Source organism: Kogia breviceps, chromosome 20, assembly GCF_026419965.1.
Source record: "Kogia breviceps isolate mKogBre1 chromosome 20, mKogBre1 haplotype 1, whole genome shotgun sequence".
NCBI lineage: Eukaryota > Metazoa > Chordata > Mammalia > Artiodactyla > Physeteridae > Kogia > Kogia breviceps.
Window position 1 is genome coordinate 19,159,149 of NC_081329.1, and position 23,610 is coordinate 19,182,758.

A 23,610-nucleotide genomic window follows, 5' to 3' on the forward strand; every position below is an offset into this window, starting at 1 on the left:
ATTCCAGTGTCGCCTTAGCAGCTAAAGATCACGATTTCAGTCCTCTATCAACTCTGCACGTATTTTAACATTCCCCGGGAGACCTGCCTTTATTTTTCTTCCACAGACTATGTTCTCTTCTACTTTCTGTCGAGTGTGATTCTTTGGTATCACTGAACAGCTTCTAAGTGTGAGGTGGTATGCGTTAGAAGATGCAGCAGCTGGCTTGGACAGCCTCTCGTCTCTGCACAGACTTGTCTGAATTACTACCTGGTTACCAGCTTCTTAGTTACCAAGTGTTTGGAAGTTAGTGATGACTCAGCATCAGCCGGTTCTGGAAAGACCTCTAGGTGGTGCTGGGCCGCGGCTGACAGCACGGTGCACAGCCGGCTTTTACTTTCCAGAAGAGGGCGCCCTAGTTCCACCTTCGCTGCAGGGCCTCTCCTCCCAGCTCCCGGCTGGGCTCTGTTCCCAGCTTCCTGGGCAGCCAGGGGGGATATGGGAGCCATTTCCTCCTTTTCTTCTCCCTGGCTCTCTAATCAGATTCTCGCCCATCCTCTCTGAGCTCTGCACGTATCTTATTTTCATTTCCAGACCTACTGGCCCAGCCCCGCCCTGCGCCTCTGCCCCCGCCGTGGACCCTCCACCTCAGCCCCTCCCTCCACACCTGCGCACTGCTCCACAGTATTCTGGCCAAGCGTCTGCTCGAAAATCCTCCAGCCTCTCTAGCATTCTAGGTGGAAGCCCAGCCCCCTAGTGAGGTGTTCGAGGCTTATGAGAATCAAAGCTGCCACCTGCTCTTTCGTCTTCCCTGCCTTTTTCTCCCTCTGGCAGCAGCGGCCTCCCCGCCGAGTGGGTAGAACCAGGGCGTTGCACGGACAAGCCCAAGTGCAAAGCAGAGGACCCTGACTCCGGCAGGTGACCTGACCTCTTAGTTCCCAGTGCCCACCTCTACTCGCGGGGCCCAGCGACACCTCCCCTCAGGTCGGTGTGACAGTAATGAAACTCTCGGCACAAAGTGTCCAGGCGATAAAGGGCACCGTCACTGTTATCATCATCTTCGTCAGTTTCCTTCGTCAGTTTCCGCCCTCTTCGCCATTGTCCAAATCCCTAAGCTCCTCACCTGTCCATGTGCCACCCTCTAAGGTCCAGCCTGTACCACTTCCCTTAGACAGCCTTCCTCTACCCCGGGGCCCCGTGGTTCTCTGCAGCTTCCTCTGGGAGCCCCTCCTGCCCTGAGCCTGGCAACAGCGAACCGTCTTCCTGGGCACTCCTGTCGGGGCCAGCACCCTGCCAGGCCTGTAAGTTTCTGCAGTGGAAGGGGAGACAGAGTCCCCGCCCTCCCCGCGCGGATACTCTGCTAGAGAAAGAACATGCTGAGGAAGTAATGTGTGTGTGCAGTTTCCAGAGGAAGGCTACACACGGCTCTGGGAACGTAGAGAAGGAACATGACTTAGTGTCTGGTCTGGGTCAGCATGGGCCGACCTCAGAAAGGCACATTTAAGTTGAGGTGGACGTGCAGTTAAGTCAGGCCAAGTGGGGGGTGGAAGAATATTCCAGAAAGAGAGAACTGTGCACATCTTCTCTCTCCTGCCAGTTTTCAGTTCTGCAGGACCAGGGACTGTCCCTTATCCCCATAAGATCGCCAACAGTCCCTAGATAGCTCCTTGCCTAAAGGAATTGTTTAAAAATTGTCCAACACAAAAGACATGGAGAGTTTTAAAAGCACCATCTTTAAAATGATGGAGAAAATAGCACTTTCTGTTGCTATGTTTTCAGTACCCTTCTTGGGGTGGTTACTCCACTCACTGTGAATCAGTTACAGGCAGACCTCGGAGATACCGTGGGTTCCGTTCCAGACCATGGTAATAAAGTGAATATCACAATAAAACAAGTCACACAGATTTTTTTGGTTTCCCAGTGCATATAAAAGTTACGTTTACAGTATACTGTAGTCAGTTAAGTGTTCGATAGTATCATGTCTAAAAAATGGTACATAATGTAATTTAAAAATACTTTATTTCTAAAAAATGCTAACCACCCTCTGAGCCTTCCGTGAATCATAATCTTTTTGCCACAGTAACATCACAGATCACTGATCACAGATCATCACGGCAAACACAGTAATAATGAGAAAGTTTGAAATACTGCGAGAATTATCAAAATGTGACACAGATACAAAATGAGCAAAAACGGCTCGGAGACAGACTTGCTCGACGCAGGGTTGCCACAGACCTTCAATTTGTGAAAAATGCAATATCTGTGAAGCGCAACAAAACGCGGTTTGCCTGTACCGACGTGTCACGGTAGGGAAAACCAGGCAGGTTCCCCACAGACACCCACTTCTGAGGCTGAGGCCTCACAAGGTGAAATGCGCGCCTTTCTTCAGGATGGCTGTGCCGTCTCCTAAGAGCAAGGGAGCGCTTCCTGCATGGCGTGCGCAGGTCACTTCAGCTCACACACCGAGGTCCTCCGTTAATGACACAGAGGGGTGTGGGACTGGATGAGGACACCCTAACGGTCAACTTCACGTGGAGTTCAGCTCGTTTCATGGAACTTTGGGGATCCAGCTGCATTTCTTTGGATGGGAAACTTTCAGGTGCCTCTGCTGAGGATGCGTACAGGCAGCCCACCGCCTTGTCCGGGGCACGGGGGTGGTGGTCTCTCATTACGGCGCAAGAACAAGGCCCGTGGGAATGGCCCCGCTGTGCCACTTGAAAGTTGCAGCTCCACCCACTTTATGCCAAGCCCGAAGCCTGGGCACAGGAATCTTTGCCAAGGTTCCCAAACATGGGGCAAGTGCTCAGGCTCACGGTACATGTGGGGCGACCCCCAGGCAGGTTCCTTCCACCCCCGGGGCAGCATTGGGGGCCCCAACTGGCTCCCTGCTAGTGGGGCTGCTCCAGCCTTCCTCTTAATGCGGCATCTCCATTGATCAACCGTTTGGGGGCCCTGGCCTCTCAGAGGCGTGGATGGGGTTCAGTTCATGGTCCCGTTCTCCTCTGGAGCAAGGGAGCTCTGAACACGAAGGTCTGGCTGCCCTGATGTTTCAGGAGTGACTTGTGGGAAGGAAGGGATTTCCCTTTGTATCTCCAACTCTCATGCCCTTCATTGTATATTTAGCCAAATACTGTGGCCTCTTTCTCCTCAAGAGAAAGAAAAAACTAGTAACTGATGGTTAAATATTGGTCACTGCCGGTTTTAACGCTTGATCAGTGAACTCCGAGGACCAAGTCCACAGCATCAGTTGTCATCAGTCCTCAAATAAAAGTCTCACAAATAAGTGAACACGTAACTCTTCCCACCTGGGAGTCTTCGAGAAGGATGAGAGGACTTAGAAGTACGGGATCTATGAGGAGAAGTTATCTTGGGAGGAGACTCAAAATGCAGGGAGTCAGTGAAGTTGAGACACAGCCCTCCATAGGCAGCTGATCCCAGGAGTGGAATTCCAGCAGCCAGAGCTGGACTCTTCCTTTCTTGTGTTCAGAAGCCAGGCTTGGAGTCGCCGGTGGGTGGGAGAGCCATTTAGGTGGGCCATTTAAAATGGCAAATGAGGGTTGGTTTCTGGAGATCAGGGTTGGGGGTGACATGGAGAAGAAAGACACTAGGTAGAAAAGTGACTGGAGCTGGAAAGGTGTTAGTCAACTTGCCGTGTTTTGTTTTGTTTTTTTTAATTGGAGAAACATAAGGGACAGAATCATGGATGATGCAGGAAGGCTTTTTCATTGCTAAAGGTGAGTATGGAAAAGCAGTGCTGTCAATTATCCTAAATGCACAGGGCTGTAGGATGGTGAAGATGAAATCAACGGGGAGCCGTGGGATCGGGGTGATTTCCCTGAAGATGGGACCTGAGCTGGGGGCTGCAGTGTGACAAAGACCTGGATGGATGCCAAGGGCCGAGACCCCCCAAAGGAATATAGTGGGGTGTGGTGGGAAGGGCAGGTCTGGTTCTTGGCTGGGGCAAGTCCCTCCTTCTTGGAGTCAGTGACAGCGTAGGTCCCTGGCAGCTCAAGCATCTGGCAGTTTCCCACCCCCTGAGACTGCTTACAGGTACACCGTCGTCATGGGGACTGTCTTCTGTGCCCTGCCCCTGAGGACCGGGCGGGGAGTGACGCATACAGTAAAAAGCAGGCACTGAAGCTGGTGATTTCCTCCTGATTCTAACCATCGAGAAAACTCTAAAAACTGCTAACAAACCCGTTACACATAGAGCTTTTAAAGCTGAATTTACACTTAGATGTTTCAAAAATGCAAGATGAGCACAAAGATGGAAGAAGTGATGGTTTATAAAGACAAGAACTAGTGATGTTTCTAAGCTGAGAGATATCTGCCAAAGAGTGCATAGTGCGTGATGGAGGCTTTGTTGATTCTTGCCAAAAGATGAGCACAGAGTGTATTTCATTTGTCGTCGGTACTTTTCATTTTTGTCTCCCAAGCAGCCACGCTTGGGCTAGTAACTGATGGCTAGATAATTGGTCACTGGTGGTTTTCGTTTTAACCCTTGATCAGTGAACTCCAAGGACCAAGCCCACATCATCAGTTTTCGTCAGCACACGGATGCTCGGGGAGATGCCGTAGCTTCTTCCATTGCTCGGGGAGATGCTGAAGGGATGGGAGGGGGTCACGGCTGCACCCGCCAGGGCACCATCTGCTGCTTGAACGCGGCCCTGCTGAGCTGCGTGGGAGCCACAGCAGTGCTGGCCTCAGTCCCCTTTTACGTCACGCCCCGAACTCTGATAATGAGCTGACAGCCTGCAGACAGAGCAGGTCAGGAAAAAGAGTAAAAGTGCTTGCATTCCAATAACATAAAAAATGATGCTTTTCAATATTAGTACTGTATTTTCACACATGCCCACTGTCCGATAGTCTAATACATCTTTATTCATCTTAAAAGATATCTTTTTGCTTTAGTCAATAATATCCCTTTATTAACCCCTTAATGACACTTTGTTATTAAATGGCTTGCTTCGTTTCTTTTAGACAAAGCTAACAGAATCCAAATCCAAATTCGCCCAGTTCTGTGGAGTCTAAGGAGAGGTGCCTGTGTGAATGGAAAGAGGGTAATACCTGTCCTGTCACACTCAAGAGTGGAGATGAAAGGCAGAATTTTGTTCATCTAGTAACATTTTTTAAAGTACACTTAGACATAACAAACTATCTTATACATTTCATAGGCATACAAATTACACTATTTTTAATAATACCTACTACAGAAGATCCTAAACATTATTGTCGAATGCAAATAAAATACCTCCAAGTTAGTACAACCGTCACGATATTTGATGTATATCAACTTGTCCTTTTAGAACTGTTGCTAGCTTCATCTGGGAAAAGCTAAAGTAACTAACTATATTGTAGAAGAAAAGGATTTTTGCACTTTTGATACAAATACACGTCAACACCAGAGGAGGCACAATAATATATGACAATTCTCTTCATATTTCCCCAAAACAAAATCTATTCAATGAAATACATTTCCACTGTAATTGCTAATTTAACGTTTTTACAAGTGCGTAAGAAGGTCACTAGTGACAGCAAACACTAGATGTCTAGGAATATACATACATATATATTTACATAATACATATTTAAGAGAACATCTAAAGAAAATGGGACAGTTTTTACATACATATTCAAAGTATCTGAGAAATTCCACTGGAGTCCATATTAGTGAGCCTTAAGTATTGCCAGCGTTCTGTGTAAATAAGTAGAATAGAGAAGCAAACCTTTACTTAATGGTGTCCATCTACATACATTAATAGAAAATCTAATGGAAGTGGTATTATTAGCTCATTAGAGAAATGCCTGTCATTCAGCCAAATTCCCTTCTGGGCGAGCATAAATATAAATGTAAATTTTTCATGGAATTCAACATTCAGTTACACTGGCTACAGATTAACGACAGTGACCCTCTGTCTTTTCTTTATGGAGGTAATATCCAGAGAAGAACAAATGTTTTGTGTGGAGAAAAAAAAAATATATATATATATATATTTACATGTAGATTAATTAATAATCAGGTGGGTTGGGTAAATTATATTTTTTTGCCAGTTGAAGGAGAGACAAAATATATATTGATTTGCCCCATGAGAGATCCAGTTTGACAATCAACTCACAAGCGGTCCATCGGATTGGCCATATAGATTACATTATAGCTCTGCTCCCACCCAGGTAGAGTGATGACAAGGCATAATCAATTGGGAAAGACCTGCTTCTGGAGGGGAACAGAATGTGGGTTATAACTGAAATGATTCACATTCCTACGAGTGCATCACATACTGGAGGACCATGGTGAATAAAAAATAGGGCAGTTCACAGTGAGCTCTTTGATTAGCTCTCTTAGGCTTCCGTGTTTGCATTCCCCATACCATGCCAAATGCTTTCTATTGGCATTATCATTTCAATCCTTAGTTGGTAAGAGTTCTTTTGAAATATTCCCACTCCAGTTTTGTATATATTTGAGGTTGCAGATATGGAGTCTATAATATCAAACCAATAATCATAAATTTGAGTTAGGATCGGGATGAGGGGAGTTGAGTGTTCTGGTTTGAGGTCTGCTGGTGCTTCTGTAATTCCCTTCCACTTCCGTGGTTTTTCCATCTGTTGGCTGGGTGTGTGATGACACTTATCTCAGATGCCCTTTGAATTAACAGAATGAAGTCTGTTTCATGCAGTTTTCTTTGGAGAAGGATTACAATTGGCATTTAAAATTCAAGTTTATATCCAGGGGATGTGATAATTACTTGTCATTATGTAAATCCTAATGAAACTGTTGTTTAAAACAGCAGATTGCAAAACAGAAAAAAATGTTTGCAATTGCAAGAGATGAGGCTGAAAAATACTTGAGAGAATTTATGAAGGGGGGTATGTGCAGGCCATCCTAAAGAGTCTGCATTTTACTCTGTTGGGTGCGTTATTTTCTGAAATGTATTCCACAGAATGCTTGTGCTAGAGGATGTTACCATGTTGAGGGCAAGCTCAGTTAAATCAAATCCCAGTTTACTTTAGGGCAGGCCTTAAATATGCTCATATGCATTGAGATTCTCTTAAGAGGGGTTTTTGTAAATTGCTTTTCTCAAGCAAACCAATAGAATGCAGTAGTAGGTGCACAAGGAATATGAAAACTGCTGCAGTTTGGCACTTTCTGCTCAGTTAATTCTAATAGTCTGTGTATCCTCGATACACCTGATATTCTTTGCCTTATTATCCTATGTATTTGGCACATAACAGGGTTCAGTGAACAAACAGAAGGAATGAAATATCTGAATAGCCCTCTATTTTCTCACCTATAAAATGAGAAAGCAATAATACCAATTTTTAGGGGATCGAAGAGTTGGATAAAAGTGATCACAGAGCATTTTGTTACTATTTTTTTTAATTAAAATCAAATGGAAAGAGAATTACAAATGAAAAAAGTTAATATAAAAGGTAGGGGGAAATATATAAGGGATTCCTGTCCAGTTACTGTCTAACTGTGAAATCTTTGCTTAACCTTACTAAAGCTTATTTGGAAAGGGGATAATCACACTTCCCTTGAAATGTTCTCATAATCCGCCTTGCACCATGACTGGGGGTATACAGTGTTGTGGGTAAGAACACAGGCTGGGAGGCAGACTGCCTGGTTTGAAACTCAGCCTTGCCCTTTACTAGATGAATGTGGCATTGGGCAATTTAATTGATTTCTTTCTGACTCAGTTTTCCTAATCTGCAAAGTGGGAGCAATAAGTATACTTAGCAATGGTGAGGATTACAGATAAAATAATACATGTTAGATATTTAAGAAGTTAGCTGCTGTTATTATTTCATATTTCCTACACAACAGGAGAGACATGCTCAGGTTTGCCCTAATTTGTTCCCACACTGCAGCTGCCTGGCCAGTGGTTATACCCCATTTCCCCCTCCCTCCCAAACTGAGTGCTCACAACTCATTTTTAAGGAATATCCTCCCCTACCGAGATCAACAACTATTGGGTTAGACCCTCTATCCTCATCCAAACCCATTTACTTTTTTTTTTTTTATTTTTTTGTGGTATGCGGGCCTCTCACTGTTGTGGCCTCTCCCATTGCGGAGCACAGGCTCCAGACGCGCAGGCTCAGCGGCCATGGCTCACGGGCCCAGCCGCTCCGCGGCATGTGGGATCTTCCCGGACCGGGCACGAACCCGTGTCCCCTGCATCGGCAGGCGGATTCTCAACCACTGCGCCACCAGGGAAGCCCACTTTTAGTTTTAAAAAATCCACCAGTGCTTATTCTTTTGATGGCCATTAATATACAAGTACATTAACATTCCTAGCTGATTTAAATTTGGATTATTTTCTGTCTGGATTACTGCCAATTTTTGCCCATTCAATTGACGGTCAGTTAAAACCCAGAGGAAATACAGACATCTAGAATTTGGAAGGACACAGAAAGGCAAACTAAAAACAGAAATAACACACCATCTTGTATGTAGGGATGTGTGGTGAGAAGGGAAGAACAAACGAAATTGATAATCCAAGACGTGTTAGATGGTTTGTTAGTTACCATGACTTGCTGGTGTCATTTAATCACTTTGGTGACAATTTTAAAAATAACAGTTTGAATGGGCCACTCGCTTGGTTGCATCCTTTGTCCACGTTAACGCACTTTCCCCCAAATCGTTTGACTGTTTATGGAATTCCTCAAGTAGACCAGTGAGGCATCAATAAGCCAGCAGAGGTTTTTAAGGCCCTTCCAGGAATCCCCCGCACATGCCCCCCTCCACTTCAGATAGCGGGACTCTGCAGTGATGCCAACAAGTAAAGGGGAATGAACAGGAAAGACACTCTTTGATCCAGTATTAATCACGGAGTCTAAGTTTTCAAAGTATGTACTTCAGATAGATTAGCAAAATCTATAACAGAGCAAGTTGAGGCCGACTGAATGCTCACAAATAACCTGTGTATGTTTAAACTCACTTATTTGTATTTCCTTTTAAGGACAGTCCTAATATGAACAAAATTTATTTTAAATGATCAAGATATTTACATTAGGTTGGATCTTCAAAGGCATATATATCATGTATATATGAAGTATATGGATATACCATATCCATATATATCCATGGAGATTTATACATATATATGTATGTATATATCTCCAAAGGCAGAAGTTAGATTTAAGAGTGTTTTGCACATGAATACCAAAGAGATATTATCAACCACAAAGTCAAATATTTGCATACAAAATAATGTCTGGATGAATAGAATTCTTGTGCTCGGCAGATGAAGGGCGAAAGATTGCTATTATTAGTGTTTTCTTAATTTACAGCCCTGTCAAAATTATGTGAAAATATTCCTCTCTCAAGAACTATTCTGGAGAGTCATTTTATACAAAGTGGTGTGTGTGTGTGTGTGTGTGTGTGTGTGTGTGTGTGTGTGTGTGTGTAGGAAGTTGCTCATATAGGTTTGCTCGAAGCTTTTCTGGTGCCATCTAATAAACTTGAGTTTCATGTAAGTGGTGGGCTACCACCAGAAAGCCCTGACTTGAAACAGATTTCTAGCAGCAAGGCTGGGATTAAAGATACATGTGACAACAGGCTTCAAGGAGAGGAAAAATCCACTCATAATAAAAAGGTCATCAAGCCTTAATTTTAAGAATGTCTCTGACTCTGAGAACACTTCTTTCCACAAAAAAACCCCACTAACACTCTCATGACTTAATGTCCTCATTTAAGAAATGTAAGACATTAAATTAAATTTTAATTTATATTCCACTTTTATGTCTGTTTTCATCGTCCCTCTAATGCAAACTGTGTGCCGAACAATATAAATCATAGATCTCATTTCTACCCGACAACCTCATCAAACGAAAAGGTGATGATGCAATCTTATTTCGAAGCCAAGAGAGAGTAGTAAACACCAGTACTTTTCAGATGCACATTAAAAATAATCCTTTAGGACTTCCCTGGTGGTGCAGTGGTTAAGAATTTGCCTGCCAATGTAGGGGACGTGGGTTTGAGCCCTGGTCCGGGAAGATCCCACATGCCGCGGAGCAACTAAGCCCGTGTGCCACAACTACTGAGCCCGCGTGCTACAACTAGTGAAGCCCATGAGCCTAGAGCCCGTGCTCCACAACAAGAGAAGCCACCGCGGTGAGAATCCCGCACACCACAATGAAGAGTAGCCCCTGCTCGCTGCAACTAGAGAGAGCCCATGTGCAGCAACGAAGATCCAATGCAGCCAAAAATAAATAAATAAAAATTTTTAAAAAATCCTTTAAATTTCTTTGAAAGTAGCATTATTATTTTAAGTTAGAACACAATTACCGAAAGGAAAAATAAGCCCAACACAAATGAAATCTTATACTATTTTAGTAATTTCAGTGGAAAACAAAACAGAATTGGGATTCCTCTGGGTTTACTACAGTGGTCCATACAGTAAAAAGCCTTTTGTCAAGTGTTGATTCTCTCCTCATTAAGGAACTGCCTGAAACTGTATTCTTGGGTCAACTTACTTTTGCTTCTCCTAATTATATCTGTGTCTCAGGATCCACGACATGGATTTAAACAGACCCATGGTTAAATGTAAACAGATGTGGTGACCAGACAGTGCCCAGCTATTCGTTTGTCTATAAAGTGGCAGAAATTGAACGTTTAATTAATAGGACTTGATTCTACCTAAATCCCTAATATAACTATTAAAATGTAGTCCCTTTCAATAAAATAAATGCCCAGATATTATTTTTAAAGATCCAACAATCAGTCCTCCACCAAGTCCAAATGTCTTGTACCTTAATGATCTGTTTGTTTTGAGAACCAATAAAAAGCACTGTTTCAACCAGATTCTCATTTCTCAAGTATCCCTTCAATGCATAAGTAAAGCATCACTCCAGATGAAAACTCATTAGTCAATCTTGGTCTTGCCGTAACTGGATATTCCTGCTTCTAATAAGGTTGGAAGAATACCACCTGGGTAAGTTGCAACAACTTCCCGGTGGCCACACACTCCACTCTCTGCTTGCTGACAGTGCCTTTAAAGCCTCTGAGCAACATCAAAAACCTTATTATTTACTTATCTTGAAGCAAGTTCGCTTATCATCTAGAAAAGTTCTCAGAACCCTTCTTGTCTCTCTCCACCGTCTCTCACCTTTCTGAAGACTTTAAATAGAAGCAAGGCCTTGGCAACGAAATAATTTATCACATGGTTCAAATTACATTTGTGCCGTTGTAAGAGTTTACCTATTATCTTGCACACGGATCTAAATTATAACCAGAGAAGTAGGACTTACCCCCTTCCTATATACAAATGATGTTTTTAAAAGGTATACTTAAAAGCAGAATCTTTTGAAATCACTATATAATACTGAAAAACAGTACACATGTATTGTTATAGTAATTCAGCTGTATTGAAGTTCATGTTATATTGCTTCTTCAGATATCTTATATTAACATTTAGCACAAATACTCTTTGTCAGATGCTTCAGATGCCAAGCACTGTGCTTGTCTATAGACTAAACAGATGATGAATTCATAGTCTCTATAGACCGAAATATAAATGGATTAAATACAGACCAAATGATGAAATTGGATGCCCATTCAGGGGACCATATCACAAACCCAGTGAGAAGAATGGGGTTCATCTTTTGGAGGAGATGCCTGAAATGATCCAATCAATCACAACTTTCCTTCTTCTCTGCAATGATACACCAGTTGCCATGATCATTCCCAGAGCTCAGAATATGGAGCTCCGACACACTCTCCTTCAGCAGGCCATAGAGCTCGCCTTCTCGAAACACGTGGTAATAGCGCATAAAGGCACCAGAATCCAAAATGTTGGGCTGTTGTTCTTCGACAGAAATGGTATCATCTGGGTTGGAATCTTTGGAATCAGCTGCAGAAATCCTCCTCCATATTTTACTAGCAGAAGGGGTACCCTCTTCTAAGTTACCTGCATCCATACAATTCTCCTTGGTATCGGTGCTACCCAGAAAATTCCCATCTCCATTTCTCCTCACACCTCTTGGATGGTCTCCATTTAGGTGTCTGTGTGTGGCGGGTGCTCTCAGCCATTCCAGGTGTTTCTGAGAAGTCTCCACAAACACTTCCTCATCTAAATTTTGCTCTCCTGTTGAAAATGGCTCTGGATGATCTAAGTCGAAACTTGAGTGTCTTGAAGGCTGGGTGGATATCGTGCTATTGGCCCAACTTTCTGTGTTTTTCAAGGGTCTCATTTTTTCAATTTGCTTCCTCAGAGTTGATTCATCCAAAGATCTAGAGGAAAACCAGGAACGAAAAGATTTCCCCAGTGTGTTATAGAATCCATTTTCTACCTCGCTTTCCTTGGAAATATTTGCACAGCAGGTGCCAGCCAGAGCAGAGTCACAGTCCACGCTATGGGACCGCCTCGAATCACAGCACCCCTTAAAATAAACAGGACAGCGACACGCAGAGCAGGGAGGGTGGTAGGGATGGCTTCTTTCTGGATGCCCACACTGCTTCTTTCTCCCAGGCTGGCTGGATTCCGAGAGGGGCTGGGAGCACAAGGCTTTGTTCCATGGAACAAGCACGTCTTGCTTCTCAAAGTGCCGGTTCTTTTGTTCCATGGCCCAAACATAAATCATCAGCTGGCCTCCAGGAACTAAGACCCTGGCCATTTCTTTTATTGCTCTGATTCTTCTTTGTTTTGTAGAAAAATGATGTATGACTGAAAAAGAAGAAACTAGATCTCAGTGCGTATATACACGCGTAAACCTACACATTTATAGGCTAGTATTTTCCATGTAAAAATGATGCTGCAGATGACATGATACTATACATAGAGAATCCTAAAGATGCTACCGGAAAACTACTAGAGCTAATCAATGAATTTGGTAAAGTAGCAGGATACAAAATTAATGCACAGAAATCTCTGGCATTCTTATACACTAATGATGAAAAATCTGAGAATGAAATTAAGAAAACACTCCCATTTACCATTGCAACAAAAAGAGTAAAATATCTAGGAATAAACCTACCTAAGGAGACAAAAGACCTGTATGCAGAAAATTATAAGACACTGATGAAAGAAATTAAAGATGATACAAATAGATGGAGATGTATACCATGTTCTTGGATTGGAAGAATCAACATTGTGAAAATGACTCTACTACCCAAAGCAATCTACAGATTCAATGCAATCCCTATCAAATTACCACTGGCATTTTTTTACAGAACTAGAACAAAAAATTTCACAATTTGTATGGAAACACAAAAGACCCCGAATAGCCAAAGCAATCTTGAGAACAAAAAATGGAGCTGGAGGAATCAGGCTCCCTGACTTCAGACGATACTACAAAGCTACAGTAATCGAGATAGCATGGTACTGGCACAAAAACAGAAATATAGATCAATGGAACAGGATAGAAAGCCCAGAGATAAACCCACACACATATGGTCACCTTATCTTTGATAAAGGAGGCAAGAATATACAGTGGAGAAAAGACAGCCTTTTCAATAAGTGGTGCTGGGAAAATTGGACAGGTGCATGTAAAAGTATGAAATTAGAACACTCCCTAACACCATACACAAAAATAAACTCAAAATGGGTTAAAGACCTAAATGTAAGGCCAGACACTATCAAACTCTTAGAGGAAAACATAGGCAGAACAGTGTATGACATAAATCACAGCAAGATCCTTTTTGACCCACCTCCTAGAGAAATGGAAATAAAAACAAAAATAAACAAATGGGACCTAATGAAACTTAAAAGCTTTTGCACAGCAAAGGATACCATAAACAAGACCAAAAGACAACCCTCAGAATGGGAGAAAATATTTGCAAATGAAGCAACTGACAAAGGATTAATCTCCAAAATTTATAAGCAGCTCATGCAGCTCAATAACAAAAAACAAACAACCCAATCCAAAAATGGGCAGAAGACCTAAATAGACATTTCTCCAAAGAAGATATACAGATTGCCAACAAGCACATGAAAGAATGCTCAACGTCATTAATCATTAGAGAAATGCAAATCAAAACTACAATGAGATATCTTCTCACACCCGGTCAGATTGGCCATCATCAAAAAATCTAGAAACAATAAATGCTGGAGAGGGTGTGGAGAAAAGGGAACACTCTTGCACTGCTGGTGGGAATGTAAATTGATACAGCCACTATGGAGAACAGTATGGAGGTTCCTTAAAAAACTACAAATAGAACTACCATACGATTCAGCAGTCCCACTACTGGGCATATACCCTGAGAAAACCATAATTCAAAAAGAGTCATGTACCACAATGTTCATTGCAGCTCTGTTTACAATAGCCAGGACATGGAAGCAACCTAAGTGTCCATCGACAGATGAATGGATAAAGAAGATGTGGCACATATATACAATGGAATATTACTCAGCCATAAAAAGAAACGAAATGGAGTTATTTGTAGTGAGGTGGATGGACCTGGAGTCTGTCATACAGAGTGAAGTAAGTCAGAAGGAGAAAAAAAAATACCATATGCTAACAAATATATATGGACTCTAAGAAAAAAAAATGTCATGAAGAGCCTAGGGGTAGGACAAGAATAAAACACAGACCTACTAGAGCATGGACTTGAGGATATGGGGAGGGAGAAGGGTAAGCTGTGACGAAGTGAGAGAGTGGCATGGACATATATACACTACCAAACGTAGGGTGGCTAGCTAGTGGGAAGCAGCCGCATAGCACAGGGAGATCAACTGGTGCTTTGTGACCACCTGGGGGGGTGGGATAGGGAGGGTGGGAGGGAGGGAGACGCAAGAGGGAAGAGATATGGGAACATATGTATATGTATAACTGATTCACTTTGTTGTAAAGCAGAAAGTAACACACCATTGTAAAGCAATTATACTCCAATAAAAAAAAATTTTTTTTAAATAAAATAAACCCTCCCCCCAAAAAAATGATGAATTTTTTTTCCTAAATAAAGATTTTTATTAGAATTATGTCACAACTGTTTTCTGGGTTGAAGAATGGTAAAGAAAGCGGTATACTTTCTTTTTAAAAATTTTATATTGGAGTATAGTTGATCATCAATATTGTGTTTGTTTCAGGTGTACAGCAAAGTGATTATACATAAACATGTATCTATTCTTTTTCAAATTCTTTTCCCATCTAGGTTATTTATTACAGAATATTGAGCAGAGTTCCCTGTGCTATACACAAGGTATATATACCTTGCTGGTCATCTATCTTAAAACGTGGCAGTGTGTACATGTCGATCCCGAACTCCCTAACTATTCCTCTCCCCACCCTTCCCCGCCCTGGTAACCAGAAGTTCGTTCTCTAAATCTGTGAGTCTGTTTCTGTTTTGTAAATAAGTTCATTTGTATCATTTAAAAAAAAATTCTACACATAAGTGATATCACATATTTGTCTTTGACTGACTTCACTTAGTGTGGTGCAATTTTGACATGTAGTAATGATTGCTTATAGTTTTTAATAATGTTAATATAATATGAAATTGTTGTGTATGCTTAAGAAAAAGCAGCTTATAGGTCATCATTTTACTTGAAGTCTTTGCAAAGTTAAAGTGAGAGTCAAGCAGGACTGCCTGTATCTAGTCTTAGGTGGGTTATTAGGCATATTTTTATCAAACAGTATATAGAAAGCACTAGTCTGTTAGCTTCTAGAGTTTAACACACTGTGTCAAGATGAAACATCAAATTATTTTTCCACACATATGCCTATCACTTATCTCAGGTAGGAAATTAGCTCTCAGGAAAGTCTGGACACTACTGCTCAGATATGAGTAGTGAGGGAACAGAGAAGATGAAACAGCTCCTGTAACCTCAGCATAATCCAGAGGTTAGTAATGGTTTCAGGCAAATAAATCTCTTTAGTTTACCTGCCACAGAGAGATAGTAAATGCCTAAAATGAGACGATTATATGGCTAACGGCGTCAAAGGAAGATTATACAAGAGGCACACTTTGTATTGTTCCCAATCAGGTTCGCTTTCCTATCAGCAGTGCACAAACCCTGGTTTCTCTTACTGTACCGTGCAGCAGCGCAAGAGGTATTAGGTTCAAATGCATTTAAAGAACAGGACACCAGTGTATTTTGTCCTAGATCTACCAGTGACCAGCCTTGTGATCTTTGACCAATTATTTTACTTCGCTAGGTGTCAGGCTGTTCTCCCCAATCCCCGTCCCCCAATAAAGGGCCCTTTATAATGGTCAGTTTGAAAGCTTACACTTCTCGAAGTAGTGTCATGGTCAGTGAGCTAAAAGGGGGCAGAGAAGTCAGGGCCGAGTAAGACTTAGGACAGTACTAACGTTCACATCTATGACTACTCCTGGCCGTTAAAGTCCCCCATAACTTGCACCTCATTCCCTCTGGAACTTCCATGGGTGTGTTTTCTAAAGGCAGGTGATCCTCGTCATCTGTGGATTCTGTATCTGCTAATTTGCCTACTTGCTAAAATTGTCTCGTGACTTCAGAACTCAGTACGCTCAGCATTTTCGAAGTCATTCCTTGACATGCGTAGAACAGCCAAAAAGTTGAGCCTCCCAAGGCACACATTCCCAGCTGGGGTCCAGCAAGGAGACGCTCTGCCTTCCTGTCTCAGCTCTGGTGCTGTCAACAAGTGTCCTTTTCACAGTCTGTTTGGTGCCGTGTGTTTTCGCATTTTGGTGTTTGTTGGTGGTCTCTCTGTTGACGATCCCTCACAGCCCTGCCCCAGCACCGGGTGGAAGTGCTGTCTTGGGTGCGTAAGCCGTAAGGCTGCGATGTGCCTTACAGAGAAAATATGTGAGTTAGATGAGCTCCTTTTGGGTGTTATAGTGCTGCTGGCATGAGTTCAAAATTAAATAAGTCATCTTTAAACAGAAACGCACATAAAGCAAGATGACGTGTTGATTAGTTGACAAAAGTATTGTGACCAGAGGCTCACAAGAACCTAATCCTGTATTTCCCCTGGGAGCAATGGTTCAGTATTTGTTAGTTCAGTGTTCATGGGACATTACAGAACATAACCACGGTGAATAATGAGAATCGACTGTATTCTTGTGTTTTGGCCATTAAACAAAAAACGCCATTAAACCAGGACTATTTTAATACAGTAATTTCTTTTTATCAGATTTATAGGTCTTCAACATTTCAGGATTCTTGGCTTCAGAAGTTGTTTTTTTTAAAAATATTTATTTATGTATTTGGCTGTGCTGGGTCTTAGTTGCAGCATGCAGGATCTTTAGTTGTGGCATGTGGGATCTAGTTCCCTGACCAGGGATCAAACCCAGGGCCCCTACAGTGGGAGTGTGGAATCTTAGCCACTGGACCACCAGGGAAGTCCCCAGAAGTTTTGTTTTTAAGGAAGAACATCTTTATATTTTTCATTCCTGAAATATTTGTTATGTGATAATCCATTTTAATACCATAAATTCACCCAGGAAATATCTGAATCTTTCATATTATATTTTATATTTATATTTAACATATAATACTAAGTGACTTTTAAGCCACATGCTTTTGAAAAAGAAAAAGTTTACAAATGAAGTTTTCATTACATATAAAATGTATTATACGTGCCTATGCATACATGTTCTATTAAGAAACATTGTAAATGTAACCCAAATGGGACCTAAACATATATTTATATGAATTTTATCAATGTCAGGAAACTGTTGAATTTTAAAGGATAAAAATGTCCCCTGTTGTTTAAAACTCATAACCACAATTTAAAGGCAAAAGTAGTACTCAGTAGATGTATCCTGTAGGATAGGGTGTTGAATTGAACAAGTGGGTAGGTAGAATTCAATGACTGGACTCCAGAATCAGAAATTACACAAGATCATCTTTAAAGTTCTGTTATATCTTGGGATCTTATGATGTATTGTTATTTAATTTTTCAAGGGTGTTTGTCTCATCTAACTGGAGGCATTCAGAATCCATGGGTTTAGCATGAAGCAGAATTTTTCAACCTCAGCATTGTTGGCGTTTGTAAACAAGCTAGATGATTCTTTCTTGTGGGAGATGGGGAGGCAGCAACTAGATGACAGCAGCACATACACATACCCGGTTGTGACAACCAAAACTGTCTTCAGACATAGGCATCGCCTGGGGGGGGGGGGCACAGTGTAACTGCAAGTTGAGAACCGCTGGCACGAATAGTTAGTTGGTTGACACTATTTCAATAGATGAACAAATTTTTATAAAATTTTGGTCATACTATTCTTTTTTTTTTTAACATCTTTATTGGAGTATGATTGCTTTACAATGGTGTGTTAGTTTCTGCTGTATAACAAAGTGAATTGGGGCTTCCCTGGTGGCGCAGTGGTTGAGAGTCCGCCTGCCGATGCAGGGGACGCGGGTTCGTGCCCCGGTCCGGGAAGATCCCACATGCCGCGGAGCGGCTGGGCCCGTGAGCCATGGCCGCTGAGCCTGCGCGTCCGGAGCCTGTGCTCCGCAACGGGAGAGGCCACAGCAGCGAGAGGCCCGCGTACCGCAAAAAAAAAAAAAAAACAAAAAAACAAAGTGAATCAGCTCTCCAGACACGTCATACTATTCTAAAAGTAAGCAGAAAGACTGTTTCTTTTTGTAATCTGTGAGGAAAACATAAGGAATGTATAATTAGGTATGACGCTTACCGTCTCATTATTAAGTGACATGGAAGACTATATATTTAAAACTATATTTCTTCATGTTAAGCAAGAAACGCCAACATACAGAATTCTAAGTAGGGAAGTAAATATATATGGACATAGGAGAGACGGTTTATTGAAAGTTCTCATAATATAGTTTTAAATGTAAAATCTAATTGGAAATTGACTGTACCACATTAATTTATAGTTACAAGTCATAAAAACACATGCTGGGTTTCCACCTAAGGAAGCATTTTTCATTGGAAGATGGCAACCAGGTGTGCTCCATTTCCTCTGTGGGCGGGAGACTTAAACTGAAAGAAAACAAGGATTTAACCATGTACAACATGGAGCATTTCCCCAAAGTAAGAAAGTTGGTCAGTAACCCCACACCTGCAACAGTGGTTCAACAGCACAGCCTTTTTGTAGGTAGCTGTATAGCCTCTACAACTAAAGTAAACAATAGAAGAGCAAAAAAATACACTTCTCTGACCTCCCTCCAATTTCTGGTTCTTTAGGTGGCATGACCAAAAATTCTTCCTACTAAAGATTCAGAGCATTGTATAGTGTTGCTTGGTTCAACAATAATCCCTTCTCTTAATGCTTAAAACCAAATGGACTAACAGTTTCAAACGCGAAGAAGTAGGGCTGTCAAAGAGCAGGTTTCCATGCCAACCACCTCCTGCCAGTCCTAACTAGTTCCAAGGTTATGGCATCCAAGGCGGCATCCCCTCACTATGCGAAGATACAGTCCCCAGCTAATGGTGGAAATACCGATTTCTCATCTATTCCAGGACGGAGCAAACAGTCTTATTCCATATGTTTATGCGGCAGTCAGTTTTATATAGATTCACCTTGCTTTGATAGAGCTTGTTATATTCAAATACATTAATTTTTTTTAAGTGTGTTGGAGGAAATAATTTGCCCTGCAAAAGATTTTTCTTTGGGAAAGGATTTGCCACAAGATTTCCTTAAATAACATGATTCCCCAGCATACTTAAATAGGACAAACACACTAAGTTTCAGGACTATATGTATGGAGTAGAATGACCCTTACCTGTGTATATTTCAAGCATGGATTTTTGCTGTTTCTTTGCATTTTGGGCTTGCATATTTTATGAGCACACTTGTTGGGAGAATATGAGGAATGTATTCCCCAGATTTATGAACAACCTCTGGCAGTAAGAGAGCAGAGTGGCACTATAAAAACAATGCAATCTGGGACCAGGTGGGACCATCCTCCCCAGCGACTTTTGTACGGTGAGTGGCAGGTTGGTGACATCCTTCCAGTGACATTCAGTGCCTTAGTCCTACAATATTCTGCTAATAAAGGGCACCCCTGTGGCCTGGAAAAGGTAATAGGACTTCTAAACATCTACTTCACGTTGAAAGAATCTGGCTTCATTTCAATAGAACAAAGTACTATTTTCAATGAGTACAATTCCTCCAATACTTTCTTACTCGGAAGTGAAAGAAATCGGAATGAGTCATCAAAAAGAAGAAAACAACAGTTTGAGGGTTGAACTAGTTAAAACAATCGTATGTACCACCATACGTACACTTGAACTTAGTTAAATAGTTCAGTTGCAATATTTTTAAAAATTAGATAAAATGAATTTACATAGATCTTTCTACGAAGCATGGATGTTGAGTTGTGAGAGCAGCTTCAACCAGGTAACGTTATTCTCATGGTGAAGAGTCAGTGTGTGACGGGGCTGCCTTACCTCCTATGGAGATGATGGCGTCGAAGCCGTGATCCCTAAAGGGGAGGTTAAGGTTGTCGCATACCATGACTTCACATCCTCTGCTCCGCGCAATCTCTACCAATGGCGCGCAGTAGTCACAGCCCAGGGTATGTACCTGGCTGTTCACTTTAAGATACTTTCCAGCTCCACAACCTGCAAGAGAAAAAGCTGTGTTACACGCTGTCCTTAATGGAAAGTGGAACATTGTCGGTTACTTTGTCTTATCACAGGGAATAGAAATAACTCGATACAGGCAAACCTCGGAGATGCTGCGGTTTCCATTCCAGACCATTGCAATAAAGCGAATGTCACAATGAGGCGAGTCACATGACTCTTTTGGCTTCTCAGTGCACTTAAAAGTTACATTTACACTATACTGTGGTCTGTTCAGTGTCCAACGGCATTATGTCTACAAAAACAATGTACACACCTTAACTTTAAAACAGTGTATTGCTAAAAAATGTTAACCATCATCTGAGCCTTCAGCAAGTCATAATGTTTTTGCTGGTGGAGGGTTTGAAATACTGTGAGAATTACCAAAATGTGACACAGAGACACGAAGTGAGCAAATGGCGTTGGAAAAATAGCACCAATAGACTGGCTCAGTGCAGGGTTGCCACAGACCTTTAGTTGGTACAAAACACAATACAGTATCTGGGAAGTGCAATAAAATGAGGCCTGCCTGTATTAACTAACCAAGACGGAACACAACATGGATTGAAGGTACACACAAAAACAGACAGAAAAGCCTTCAGAGAGCACATACATGTTTTTATATAGGAGATAAGAGGAAACAAAAATGGGAAACAGAAATATTATTTATTGAATATTTAATGAGGTCATGTCCATAGGGCTTTCTTAACAGGATAGCACAATCAAGAAATGTCAGCTGGCCTCCAGCAGAGAATAATAGTTCCCTAGTATCCTAGTGACAAGGTCCAGTCTCTTTACAAAAGTTACCTTCACACACATATTTCATTATGTTTAGGTCTACATGTTCTGGGCATTTATTCTTGTGTTATCTCGCCAAACCTTCATCACTTGCTGGCTATGTAAAGCAGGCTACTGTCAACAACTTTTCAATGGGTATAGATAAAATAACTTACACAATAAAATAGGCTTTTCAAAAATTTAAAATTTGAATTTGCATGAAAAAAGGATTTCAGCATCTTTTTATCCAGTCTGTTGTCAGTGCTAGGTTTTAAATGATCTCTATTAACTCTGACTACAACTCTGACAAAGAACTATTTTTTCTTAAATAGACCATTTAAAAAATATATATTTATTTGTTTATTTGGCTGCACCAGGTCTTAGTTGTGGCACGTGGGATCTTTAGGTGCGGCATGCAGTATCTAGTTCCCTGACCAGGGATCGAACCCGGGCCCCCTGCATTGGGACCACCAGGGAAGTCCCTTAAATAGACCATTTTTGACATTCACTTTCTGGTGGCAGAGACCCAAGTAATTCAAGATTTACACAGCCCAAAGATTTAGATCAGTCAGATCTCACAGATACTATGGTGAAGAAGGTAGTAACATAAAGGAATAATCATCTTGAAACAGCCTTCTGTGATCTAGTACCTAGTATTTTATTCTAGCACAGACATATCTTCTATTTCTTTTTTTCAGAAATATTTAAAGATGTCATTAGAGTTGATATCCCTACCTGATGGCATTAGCTCTAAATTTTTTGGCCTGAAAAATATCTACCACTATTCAAAGATGATTAGTTTGCTGCTTTTGAAATACATCGCAACACTCTTTGATAACTCCTCCTTAATAGGTGCTATTCAAAATTATGAGACACTAGAAGCATAATTAAGATTCATTGATGCCAGCTGAGACAGTGGAGAGCTTGTGAATAAAAAATAAGATTTCCAGCTTCATTATTTCAATGTAAATGATTGAGGTCTTGGAAATATTTTAGATCTCATAGCCACTGTTCCTAAGAATGCTTTTGCAAAAAAGGATCCAATATTTGAGGGCAATCATGGGGAAAATATAATTCACAAAGTATTTAAAAATTGAAATCCTGAACATGTCAAAGATGATGCTCATATTTTAAGAAAAATAATCTTGTAATTATTTTTGCTGTTTTGAACTGGCTCAGGGGATACATTTAGAGAAATGAAAGGGAAAATTACTTCAAAGATACTAAGAAAAACAGGTTCGTAGAACATTGGGACTAGAGGGACGTGTTCAGAGAGCATCGGGTAACGATGAGCAGACTGAGGTCTTTTCAGACCTCATCACCTGAAACGTGTCCAGTGCCCCTGATACCTTTGATATCCTGTATTCGTTTCTCTCTCTCTCTCTCTCTTTTTTTTTTTTTTTTTTTTTGTGGTACATGGGCCTCTCACTGTTGTGGCCTCTCCCATTGCGGAGCACAGGCTCCTGATGCGCAGGCTCAGCGGCCATGGCTCACGGGCCCAGCCGCTCCGAGGCATGTGGGATCTTCCCAGACCAGGGCTCGAACCCGTGTCCCCTGCACTGGCAGGCGGATTCTTAACCACTGCGCCACCAGGGAAGTCCACTCTGAATTTAAAATGGTCAATTTCACAAGCGGCCGTTTCAATCCTGATTTATTCAAGCAACATCAGGTTGATTTTTGTGGGCGGATGTGCACGAAGGCTCTGAAAAAATTGCCACTGTCTATATGTAGATTTTAGGGGCTTTTCTACTTTCTGGCTTGACTGTATGAATTTCTACTATAAAGTGAATATTCCAGGTGCTGACATGCCAAGGACACAATTTCAGACTTCCGGTTAGAATAGAAATGAAAAATGAATCTGAAAAGGAAAGGCATGATGGAATATATTTCAGATTACGTGGCACCGCCCCGGGTTACCTATGTCAGCGATGAGGCTGCCAGGCTTCTGGTCCTGGAGGAACTGGCGGACACGAGGCCAGGCTTTGCTCTGCAAGTCGCTGAAGTAAGGAGCGGTGCTCTCATACACGTCGTGCACGTGCTGTTTCTCCAGCTGGGCAGCTGCAGGATCCATCCTGGGGAAAACAGGGCCACGCCAAGGAACGCAGGTCAGAGCAGAGATGGCTGATGGGGATGCAGATTTCCTACAGTTGGGAACTTACAACTGCCAAGATTGTGCTGCTTTTATACTTTTTTTTTTTTTTTCTTTCCATGCCACTCGGCATGTGGGATCTTAGTTCCCTGACCAGGGATCAGACCCACAGCCCCTGCACTGGAAGCATGCAGTCTTAACCACTGGACCACCAGGGAAGTCCCTGTTTTTATACTTTCTTATAAGCTGCAAAGAACACAGCCTTCACTGGAACCTCACCAGCGTTGTCAAAAGGCTAGCAAATGCATCCTTCTTAC

General features: G+C 41.8%; 1 protein-coding gene across 12 annotated transcripts in view; it reads right to left on the reverse strand.

Annotated features, from left to right (window-relative positions):
* Nucleotides 1–1,981: 1,981 nt before the first annotated feature.
* The window catches only part of TRMT9B (tRNA methyltransferase 9B (putative)), a 58,734-nt gene continuing 37,105 nt past the window's right edge, over nt 1,982–23,610 (reverse strand). For 9 of the 12 annotated variants that reach the window (XM_067022761.1, XM_067022758.1, XM_067022759.1 and 6 more), the window contains 3 exons: nt 23,122–23,276; nt 20,254–20,427; nt 9,993–12,641 (listed from right to left, as the gene is read on the reverse strand). In XM_067022761.1, coding sequence (XP_066878862.1) covers nt 11,608–12,641; nt 20,254–20,427; nt 23,122–23,275 — 1,362 coding nt within the window. In that variant the 5' untranslated portion in view covers nt 23,276 and the 3' untranslated portion in view covers nt 9,993–11,607. Of the gene's footprint in view, nt 12,642–20,253; nt 20,428–23,121; nt 23,277–23,610 lie in introns of all 12 variants that reach the window. The other 3 variants (XR_010838529.1, XM_067022756.1, XM_067022764.1) reach the window with 3 other exon arrangements.